Consider the following 11,943-nt stretch of genomic DNA (forward strand, 5'->3'; position numbering starts at 1 on the left):
TTTTTGTGTCTCTGCTCTGTTCTCTCAAACCCCCAGTCGGTCATGGCAGATGGCCGCTCACACTGAGCCTGGTTCTGCTGGAGGTTTCTTCTTGTTAAAAGGGAGTTTTTCCTCTCCACTGTCGCTACATGCATGCTCAGTATGAGGGATTGCTGCAAAGTCAACGCCAGTGACTGTCCACTGTCTCTACATGCTCATCCGGGAGGAGGGAAGGCTGCAAGTCACTGACTGGATGCAATCTGCTGGGTTTCCTTTGATAGTAAAACTTTTTATCCAATTTGAATAAAAAGCTAACTCCGACTGCACTGTTCAATTGTTAGGATTCATTGGAATGTATGTACCTGAATGTTGTGAAGTGCCTTGAGACAAAGTGCCTCCACAACATGTGTTGTGAATTGGCGCTATATAAATAAAACTGAATTGAATTGAATTGAATTATTTGTTGCTGTTTTCGCATCTGTAGCATTTGTCCTTTTTTACCGTTTTTCTGTTGCACTGGATTTTTGTGTTTGTGCGTTTTGGGGTTTGCATTATTCGTGTACTTGCAGCACTTTTTCACCTTTTGTGATGCTTTTGTGGTGCTCTATTTTACTTATACTAAGTATTATATTGTCCACTGTTTTGCTATCAGGAAAGTGAAACTTAAATGATATATTCATCTAAACGATGGCTGAATTGTCCCCTAATTATTAGTTTTGCCTATAATTAAAAAAGTTTCAATGTTGTCATATTGTGATCAATCATATTTTTTGCTCTTAACTAGAAAGAATTCTGTGCCTTAAAAAAATGTTGCTGTGCTCTCAAAAATGATATCAAATATTTTTCTCAATTATTCTTCCTAGTATAGCGATCAAGTTTAAGATTTTAGTATCATGACAAACCTATATAAAAGTTTAACTATTATGCACTAAAGATAGAAAAAGGAACTACTGAATGACACACAAGTGAAGTGAAGGGGGCGTTCACTCCTTGTCAGCAGAAAGCTCAGTGTTATAACAATGCTGGCTGTCATTGGCCATTTATATTAAGCTGACCAAAAAGTGATTGGCTAATGGGCAACCAAGCAGTAGAAGATTCAAATAAAACAGGGAGCAGAATTATCTCTCCAGAACGATCGGAGCAGCCAGACATACAGCAAACCACCTGAGAAAAGGTACCAATGCCACATTTATCTGTACTTTAGGGTATATCATGCGCAGAGGTTCAACTCAACAACTTTTGGAATTGACTTCAAAAACCTTCGCTTTAACCTTTTTATAAGTGTTACATTAACCATTGCTATATTTTCAGATTAGTCTGAGGAAAAGGCTTCATCAAGCACAACATGGCTCGACTGACAATACTGGCTGGTAGGTGAATTATTTTATATCATAATTTGTTCAAAGTGTTGTTTAAAAAGATTATTGAACCTGTTTTTCAGGATTGTCACTTCTGGTGTGTCTTCAAACTGGTATGAAATATTCACTTTTTGTTTCTGTCATTTGCACATAAATCACAAAATAAAAACTACTGCTAATATTTTTTTTTTTTTCTGATAGTTTTGTCCACCAAACTGGTGTGCTACTTTACCAACTGGTCCCAGTATAGACCAGGAATTGGTAGATACACTCCTGAAAACGTAGATCCAAATCTCTGCACTCACCTGATCTACGCGTTCTCAATAATCAGCTCCTCCAATGAGCTGTCTACTTACGAATGGAACGATGCAGTTCTGTATCAATCCTTTAATGCCCTGAAGACCAAGTGAGTTGAGTATCACTTTAACTTTGCCATCTTATAATAATATATTACTAATAAGCATTTAAGGTTTAAATCATTTAATTCTTTACATGAGCATAAACAGTAGCTCACATCAGTTTTGAAACTTAAAAGTATTAGAGTTGTACTTACCAAAGGTTACCAGTAAATGAAGTAAATATTTAAATCTTTGGCCTATTGAAAAAGGTAATGAGCTTTGATATTCATTATTCTGCTTTGGAATAACATAGATATTTTAAATACAAAAGAGTCTCTTTTATTATTGATTTTAGTACTTTTATATTGTTTTAAAATGCACGTTTTTATCCAGATATGTTCATTCTATTTGAACTTGTAAGTTTGAACTATCTTGAACAGTCTTGAGATTTCTCACTGCATTTCAGCAATCACAACTTTAATATGTGCTTTACTTCACACCCAATATTACCTTGTTGGGTGTGGAGCTGCAAGTCAAAAGTCAAGTAAAGTCAAATTTATTTATATAGCGCTTTTCAGCAACAAGGCACTCAAGGCGCTGTACATACGGAAAAACATTACAATGATACAGAAAATCAAACAACAGAGGTAATTAAAAAATAAATAAATAAATAAAAATAAAATAAAGAGAATAGAATGATGGATAAGAAAATGAAAGGAAAATTGGACTGAAAACATAACTAATAATGTTTAGATGGCACAGTCAAAGACCACTCTAAACAAATAGGATTTTAATCTTGATTTAAAGCAACTTAGGGTTTCGGCGCTTTTACAGTTTTCTGGGAGTTTATTCCAGATTAGTGGAGCATAAGAACTAAAAGCTGCTTCTCCATGTTTGGTTCTGGTTCTGGGTATGCAGAGTAGATTTGAGCCAGAAAACCTGAGGTCTGGGTGGTTGATACACTGACAACAAGTCTGTTATGTATTTTGGTGCTAAGCCATTCAGAGATTTATAGACTAACAGAAGTATTTTTAAGTCTATTCTCTGAGCTACAGGGAACCAGTGTAAGGACTTTAGAACCGGGGTGATGTGCTCCACTTTCTTAGTTCTAGTGAGGACGTGGGCAGCAGCGTTCTGGATCAACTGCAGCTGTCTGATCGACCTTTAAGGCAGACCTTTTAGGCAGACCTGTGAAGACACCGTTGCAGTAATCAGTTCTACTAAAGATGAATGCATGAATTAGTTTTTCAAGGTCCTGCTGAGACATTAGTCCTTTAATCCTGGAGATGTTCTTTAGGAAATAGAAGGCCGACCTTGTTACTGTCGTTGTGTGCCTCTGAAGGTTCATGTCTGAGTTCATCACTACACCCAGGTTTCAAGCCTGACTGGTGGTTTCTAGCTGTATTAACTGAAGCTATGTGCTAACTTTTAAACGCTCTTCCTTTGGTCCAAAGATTATTACTTCGGGTTTGTTTTGATTCAGCTGAAGAAAATTTTGGCCCATCCATGCATTGATTTCTTCTAAGCATTTACCCAGCGCTTGAATGGGTTCATAGTCACCTGGTGACATCATAACGTATAGCTGTGTGTCGTCTGCATAGTTATGATAACTTACGTTGTTGTTTATTAAAATCTGAGTTAGGGGGAGCATGCAGATATTGAATAGGAGGGGCCCTAAGATGGATCCTTGGGAAACACCACATTTGATTTTTGTGGTCTCTGATGTAAAGTTACCTACTGACACAAAAAAGTTATTGTCCTTCAAGTAGGATTTAAACCAATTGAGTGCTATACCAGAAACACCATAATACCATAAGCACTTAATTAGTTAGTTGGCTAATGACCATGGTGGATACTATTGGCAGTATCATACTGTTGCACATTATACCACATATTGTAGGGCACTCCCAAAACATGTTTAATCACAAAACAGATTGTACAGTATAATATGTGGATTTCATCTTCAAAGCTGAAAAGAAAATGGAAATTTTGAATTTACTTATTTAGTAGTCATAAAATATTAACAGGAACACCCCACCTTCAAAGTCCAATATGAACGTATCATGCATAAAAACTGGTGAAAGCAGCAGTTTAAACATGTTCAGCTTTCAAATGCATAGATGCAATGGAATAACCAACAGGTCCAACACTCCAGACTCATACAGACATGTTGGTGATAGCTTGTGTTGCTGAGACGTTTTAGCCGGATCTCTGACCAAAATACTTTGCAAATATTTTCCAACATAATGCCAAAACACAGTTAGATTAGGTCTTTTGTCATTCCTTTCAGATAGAACCAGCATGTTATTCAACATGTATAAATTACATTTATATTTCTACTCCTCCCAACAGAAACCCCCAGCTGAAAACTCTGTTAGCTGTTGGTGGTTGGAACTTTGGGACAATACAGTGAGTCTACAAAACTTTCAGACACATGTTTGTTTGAGAAATACATTTCTTGATAATAAACAATATTTTTAGAAACTATATAGCTAATTACCTGTGCAACTATTAACAGATTCACCCACATGGTCTCATCTCCGGCCAACCGTCAGGTGTTCATCCAGTCTTCCATCAGATTTCTGAGACAACATGGCTTTGATGGACTGGACCTGGACTGGGAGTACCCTGGATCACGAGGAAGCCCACCCGGTGACAAGGAAAGGTTCACATTGCTCTGCCAGGTTGGAAATATTCATGCTCCACACATCTGTCCCCTGAGCACAAATCTGCCACAGTGAATATTTTAACAATGAAAAACACTGAACACTGAAAAAATGCAATGCATCGCTGAGAAGGTTTTGGCCTATTGAACTTCTCAACTTTTTGTAGTACTTCTGCCTAAACCAGTTATCGGCAATTCAAATTCCCTTTTAAGAATTATGTGTGAAATAGCGACCCCTGTTAAAGGTTGTTACAATTAATTTAACCAAATGACAATGGAGTTCCCATTTTAAACTGTTTTCTGCACCTGGTGTTAATGATTAGTCTGGTTTTGTCTAGTCTAAGATTTCCAGAAGGCTACTAACATTGCCTAACACAGCATGTGCCATAACAGAGATTCAAAGCACAAAATAACCATTTCTGTAGTCCATTCAGCCTGCTATCAGATAATGTAAATGTCTTTCTCTCTTGCAGCAGATATATAAAGACATGTTGCTTCCCCTCACTTAATGTTTGTAAACCCCATAAAAACTAAAAATAACTCATTTTGATTTCTACCTCCCTCAATTAGTAAAAGGCTTCAATGCCCAAGTGTTTCGTTTTCAGCGCTACCTGCAAGTGCTTACTGATCAGAAAAAATCTGATTTTTAAGTTTGCGAAGGACTGGTTGGGGAGACTCTGACGTACAGCAGATTCTTCAAACCATTTCTATTTTTGGATGAAACTCAGGATGCCTTGCTAACACAGAAAATGTTCCTTTTCCATTAAGGAATTACTTGCTGCCTTTGAGGAGGAGGCCACTGCAACCAAAAGGCCAAGATTGCTGCTCACAGCTGCAGTGCCAGCTGGAAAGGAGACTATTGATAACGGCTTTGAGATTGCTAATGTGTCGAAGTGAGTGTAATGTAAAGCTGAAGGCCTTATTTCAATATTGTTTTAAATTAAAAGCACAGCATTAAATAAAGCAAAACATTAGTTTTGAATGTTTATTCTTAAGAAACTGACAAAGGATTAAAAACATTTTTAAAAATTGTGATTTTAAGTGGCAAATGTTACACACTTTATTTTGTATTATTTCATTCTTACAATAATTTTGTATCCAACAGGTATCTAGACTTCTTGAACATCATGACCTATGACTTCCATGGAGCCTGGGAACAATTCACTGGCCACAACAGCCCTCTATACAACAGCTCTGCCCTTCATGGTGATCAAATACACCTCAATGTAGTAAGTGAAAACATTCAACAACCCCATAGATACATGAATAAACACAGGTACATCCCAAAATATTTGAATATTTTGACAAAGTTCAATATTTTTTGTCTCTCATTTCATAAAGTGAGACTCATATATTATATAGACTCATTACACACAGAGATAAATATTTCAGGCCTTTTAATGTATCTTGTAAATTTGATGATTATGGTGATAATGAGGATTGTCAACCAAAATCCATTCAAGAATTTGGAAGAGCTTTCAAAGGTGGCGCATTTGTCGTGTCAAGGAACGTCTGAACTCAGAGACAACGTCGGAAACGTGATACCACTGCGGAGGAGAAACAGAACTGGACTGCTGCTCAATTATCCAAGTCTTCTTTTCAGGTCAAAAGTTTGCATTTCATTTTGGAAATTAAGGTCCCACAGTCTGGAAGAATAGTGGAGAGGCATAGACTCCACATTGCTTAAAGTCCAGTGTGAAGTTTCCACAGTTAGTGATGATTTGGGGTCCCATGTCATCTGCTGGTGTTGGTCCACATTGTAATGAATCTTTATCATACATAAGTTTTACTTCCTGAAACGAGTGACTAAAAATATTGAAATTTTTATGATATTCAAATTTTTTTTAGATGTATGTCATATTTTTGGTTTTGCCACATAACCTTTTTTTTTGCTTCAGGACTTTGCCATGAAATACTGGAGAGACCAAGGAGCTCCTTTAGAAAAGCTGCTGCTTGGTTTTCCCACATATGGCCGCACATTTCGCACATCACTAGCAGCTAGTGGTGTTGGAGCACCAGCAAGCGGACCGGGCTCTGCTGGGACCTACACCCGAGAAGCAGGATTTCTGGCTTACTATGAGGTAGTAATTCATTATATGATAAACATTTATTTCAGACAAACTTAAATAGATACTACAAACCAAAGTAACACAAGGATAATATTTAGGTATATCCTTTTATAACTACAGATTTGCACTTTCCTTAATGGAGCCAGCTCACACTGGATTGAGGAACAAAAGGTGCCCTATGCAGTCAAAGACAATGAGTGGGTGGGATTCGACAACAAGCAGAGCTATCAAATCAAGGTAATATCTCAATTACACTAATAGCTACAATACAAGTGAGAAAAGATGTTGCATATTTGTCACTGTCCTTTCCTCTTTATATGATGGCCCTTTGAATTAGAGCATTGTGTGATGATAATGAAGCTAGAAATTAAACGCACACAATTTTTAGTTACTAAAACTGGGCAGAAAATGGCACTGTGGCTACAATATTTCAAATATTAACTTTGAACTACTGTCATTTTTCATCTATTGGATTTGTTCATGACTTTTTAAAATCTCTTTGTGGCACTCCCATTAGGATTTGACTCACACATTAAATCTATTTCCTGTGCCTGCTTTATTTAAGAAATATTTCTAATACACAAGACATGGTCCCCCGAGCAGATCTAGAGAACAGTGTTCATGCATATGTGTTTAAACTACTGTAATGATATTTTTACCACTCTGGAGAGGTTATCAATTTCCTGCCTGCAAGTTATTTAGAAAGCAGCAGCCAGACTTCTTATTGATTCTAGTAAACTTATATGCCCTCGGTCTTATACTCACTGGCTCCCAGTAGACTTAGAATTTGGTTTAAAGTACTTGCACTTTGATCCCAAGCCCAGAATCTCATGGTTGCTCCCTCTTTACATGGCTAAAAACTAAAGGGGACATAGTCTTTCAGTCTGTAGCTCTAAACTGTGGAACAGTTTGACCCTTCAACATCTCTTGGTTGACTTTGTGGACTATTCAAAAGCCCTTTGAAAACCGTTTCTTTCTACCAGGCTTTTAATTTCATGGCTATGTTGCGTTTCCTTCTGGTTGTTTTGAAACTATGGAAAATTTAAATGTGATTTATGTTGTACAGCACTCTGTGACTCTGTGTCTGTTAAAGGCACTTTATTGATAAACTTTACCTACTTACAGTAGCAGTGCATCAGTGCATGTTGTGTTTTGTATTAAAAAGACAGTCTGTTCAGGGAGTTCCAAGCCTCCCTCTCTTGCATCCCTTGCTTGACCTAAAAATACACTCACCGGCCACTTTATTAGGTACATCTTGCTAGTACCGGGTTGGATCCCCTTTGGCTTCAGAACTGCCTTAATCCTTCGTGGCATAGATTCAACAAGGTACTGGAAACATTCCTCAGAGAGTTTGGTCCATATTGACATGATAGCATCACACAGATGCTGCAGATTTGTCGGCTGCACATCCATGATGCGAATCTCCCGTTCCACCACATCCCAAAGGTGCTCTATTGGATTGAGATCTGGTGACTGTGGAGACCATTTGAGTCCAGTGAACTTATTGTCATGTTCAAGAAACCACTCTGAGATGATTCGTACTTTATGACATGGCGCTTTATCCTGCTGGAAGTAACCATCAGAAGATGGGTACAATGTGGTCATAAAGGGATGGACATGGTCAGCCACAAAACTCAGGTAGGCTGTGGCATTGACACAATGCTCAATTGGTACTAAGTGGTCCAAAGTGTGAGAAGAAAATAGATGTGTTCAGAGATGCTCTTCTGCATGCCTTGGTTGTAACGAGTGGTTATTGGAGTTCCTGTTGCCTTTCTATCAACTCGAACCAATCTGGCCATTCTCCTCTGACCTCTGGCATCAATAAGGCATTTGCACCCACAGAACTGCTGCTCACTGGATATTTTCTCTTTTTCGGACCATTCTCTGTAAACCCTAGAGGTTGTAGTGCGTGAAAATCCCAGTAGATCAGCAGTTTCTGAAATACTCAGACCAGCCCCTCTAGCACCAACAACCATGCCACGTTCAAAGTCACTTAAATCACCTTTCGTCGTCATTCTGATGCTCGGTTTGAACTGCAGCAGATTGTGACCATGTCTACATGCCTAAATCCATTGAGTTGCTGCCATGTGATTAGCTGATTAGAAATTTGCGTTAACGAGCAGTTGGACAGGTGTACCTAATAAAGTGGCATGTGATTGTATATTGAAAACTTTTGTTCTTGTCAATTTTATTTTGATTGTATAAAAACATCTCTATAATCTGCCACATTTAAATTTTGCAGGCACAATACATGAAAGACAACAAATATGGGGGAGCATTTGTCTGGTCTCTGGATCAGGATGATTTTGCTGGACAATTCTGTGGTGAAGGAAACTATCCCCTCATTGCCTATCTCCGCACTCTTCTGGATTCAGGTAAACAATACCAGTGTCATTGTTTACCCTTATATAAAACATTATTTCTTTTACTATTAAAATTGCATTATTCTGTTTCTAGATACCCCACTACACCCTCCTGTAGCCACAGAAGCCCCAGTTGTTACCACAAACCAAAGTGTGGGCGGCCCCGCTGCAACCACAACAGCTACCGGCACGACCGCTGCCGGCAAGACCGCAGCTGGCACAACCACTGCCGGCAAGACTGCTCCCAGGATGACCACTGCCAAACCTACCAAAGCTACTGTTTCTGAGAGCAGTTTCTGTGCTGGAAAGCCTGATGATATTTACAAAAATGACAGTGATAGAAACAGCTTTTATCACTGTGCCCACGGAAGAACCTTTGTACAGAGATGTCCTGCTAATCTGGTTTTCAATGAGAAATGCAAATGTTGTGATTGGCCCTAAATATCTCATTTATTAAGCCAGTGCTGTCAGTTGGTTAATTAAAACAACAGGAAATTCCCCTTCAAAATAAACTCAGAGGTCCGTCTTTATTGAGTTTTGTTTATTGAGCAACGCGTTCGAATCAAGAGAAAATATCCCCAAAATCATGTTCTGAACTGGTAAATAAGTAAACATGCAAGTGGTCACCTAAAATGCCTCTCCGACCAGATCTCTAGAGGCACAGAAAGAGAAGCTGCTGTTTAATGTAGCTAATTTCAGATGAGGATATTGCAATATTGTAATTCAAGGTGAAAAATTCACACATCTGTCAAACGCAGTAAAAATAACCTTAACCCAAGAATATTGTCAAAATGTGGTGAGATCCTTCCATTTATCCATGCAGAAATTAATTTAATCCTCACAAACAAATCAATGAAATATAACTCAGTAAATATTCACATTCTGAAGCTGTGAAGTCTGGGAGGCCCATTTGGAGTCATGATATTAATGATCTTTTCTTTTGCAGAAGTGTATCACTATGATTGAGATTTTAAAAATTACATATGATGAAATGAGAGATTAATCTTTAGAGTATCAAATGAATAATCATCATACTACATGAATAAGATGTCATGAAAAATAGAATGATGGATCATTTCTTTGAAAATCATGTTAAACACATATCAGTGATTGTGGATGGAATTATGATTTTCACATTTATGATTGATGCAATCCGGAAATTTATGCAATTAGGGAATATATGCAATGCAATATATTTTTTATAATAATAAGTGCTACTGGACTTTGTTAATCAACTATACAAAGTACTGTTAACCCTTCGTGATGTATGAAAAGAAAGGATGAAATTGAAGTAATGGTTTTAAACTGTTAGTGAAGTAAATGCTGTAACTAAAAGTTTGAACAGCAACGAAGTAAGAATTAAAGCCACTGTTTAAGAGGAAAAGTAATGTTGAGTGAGACAGGAATAGAGCAGATGTTGAGGAATTGGGGAAGTAGGGTGATGACTGAGGCAAGTGCGCAGGTGAGAGAAGAAGCCAGCAGACGGCTCAGGACTGAGGTGATGATGGTTCATGTCTGATGACTCGAGGAATCCCAAGGAAAAGATCCGCTTATGTGACGGGTAACCAATGAAACAGCCATGGCAACATCAACTGGCCAATAAGTACAAAGAGTGTCGTGAAATGCTCTATAAAGCTGTCAAGAATAGAGGAACTAGTCGGTTGTTTCCTCACAGAAGACACATCATGCAAGACCGAGATGGAGAAAAGACACTGCAGATGAATCAGAGGACACAAGACACCGCCCAGCTGAAAAACTGCATTGAAAAGAGGAACAACCCCTTTGTCTAAGGACTGTGGCTCAGATTGAGTATCTGATTACAGCTGTTGCAATTTAGCCAGACAACTGAATGAATTTGGTCAGCAAACAACTGACTGCTTTGAGTTTCAGGCTTCAGGAAGTCCTGAACCGATCCCTTTTGTATCTTAAGGGTTTCTTTCAATTCTTCAACCTCTGGAAGCTACTGACTGTTGAGATATACGACATCAGTGTTTCTGACTGTACCTGACCTAAGACCTCAGTGACAAAACATCAAAACCTGGGGCATGAGTGCTTGTCTGCTTAGAGGAAGAGAACTGAAGATTCTGGTTGCCTTCTGCCCAATAAATCTACTGGTTGCCTCCCGAAGAATTCATCTTCATCAGGTGCATGGATGAGTCTCCGTCTTCACAGCCTCCTCTTTAAGCTCACTTCAAGTTTCACCATTAGGGAAAGAAAGGTTAAGTTGATCGATTAATTTCTATTATCTGATTATTATGTGTTGCTGAATTTTAAGCTGTTACTGATCCCTGCAAAAGCGTCACCAATTAAAGGAAGCACATAAAATTCTAAATGAATTGTGGACAGTCAATTATTTGAGTCACCTTGTTTTTGGTTTTTGTTGGTGGTAAAAAGCCTTGGTGCGTGGTTCTAAATGATTATAAGAGGCTTAGGTTGCATTAAGCTCAAACGCGTTAAAACAACGCCCTTGGGGCTTGTGCCCATAACCCATATACCAAGTGCAAGTTGTAAAACAAGGGAATGAGCAGCTGTTAACAGAAGTGACAGTGGAGAGTTGGATGACTGCTGTAGGCTACTCGGTTGACCAAACTGTCAGGTTTAACCAACCTAACAATATTTAAACAACACAGAAAAGAAGAGAGAGACAAAGTATTAGTTATTTACTCTTACGAGGAGAACGGTCAGAGATATGTTCAGTTACAAGTCCCCAACCATTCTGAACAACATCTCTCCGAACCCCCTTTTTATTTAGGATTGTCCCTAGTTACAATGAACATTAATCTCTAAAGGATGGGAAAACAACAGCTGCATCATAAACAGGTCATAAACTCCATTATCTTTTAACAACATCTTTCCCACAGTCTCCTCCAACTTTGCAGGGTCAGCTCTGGCCTCTTGTTCAGTGCAATCAGCCCCTCTTTATGACCTCCTCAACTGGGCTGCTTCCTTTCTCGCAAGCTCAACTCCACTTTATGACCTTAACCTTCAGACAAAATTACTCACACACATCTTGAATGATTATAAGATAAAATAGTCAAGTTAAAGAATAGGAGAAAATATAAGACAAATCTATATTCAATTATTCCAACACAAACCATCAGTTGAAAAAGGTGAGACTTCTGGATGTAGGCTGTTAAAGGTTAAGGTAAAGAACACCAGCTTAAACAGACC

General features: G+C 38.3%; 1 protein-coding gene across 1 annotated transcript; it reads left to right on the top strand.

Annotated features, from left to right (window-relative positions):
* Positions 1-1,082: 1,082 nt before the first annotated feature.
* LOC124866981 (acidic mammalian chitinase-like) lies at positions 1,083-11,104 on the top strand. Its single transcript, XM_047363120.1, has 12 exons — positions 1,083-1,153; positions 1,291-1,349; positions 1,421-1,450; positions 1,539-1,743; positions 4,028-4,084; positions 4,194-4,359; positions 5,109-5,233; positions 5,446-5,569; positions 6,239-6,421; positions 6,530-6,646; positions 8,652-8,784; positions 8,867-11,104. The coding sequence occupies exons 2-12, from the start codon at positions 1,325-1,327 to the stop codon at positions 9,211-9,213; spliced, it is 1,512 nt and encodes a 503-aa protein (XP_047219076.1). The 5' UTR covers positions 1,083-1,153; positions 1,291-1,324; the 3' UTR covers positions 9,214-11,104.
* The last annotated feature ends 839 nt before the right edge of the window (positions 11,105-11,943 follow it).

The sequence above is a fragment of the Girardinichthys multiradiatus genome, chromosome 1 (genome assembly GCF_021462225.1).
Source record: "Girardinichthys multiradiatus isolate DD_20200921_A chromosome 1, DD_fGirMul_XY1, whole genome shotgun sequence".
Taxonomy (NCBI): Eukaryota; Metazoa; Chordata; class Actinopteri; order Cyprinodontiformes; family Goodeidae; genus Girardinichthys; species Girardinichthys multiradiatus.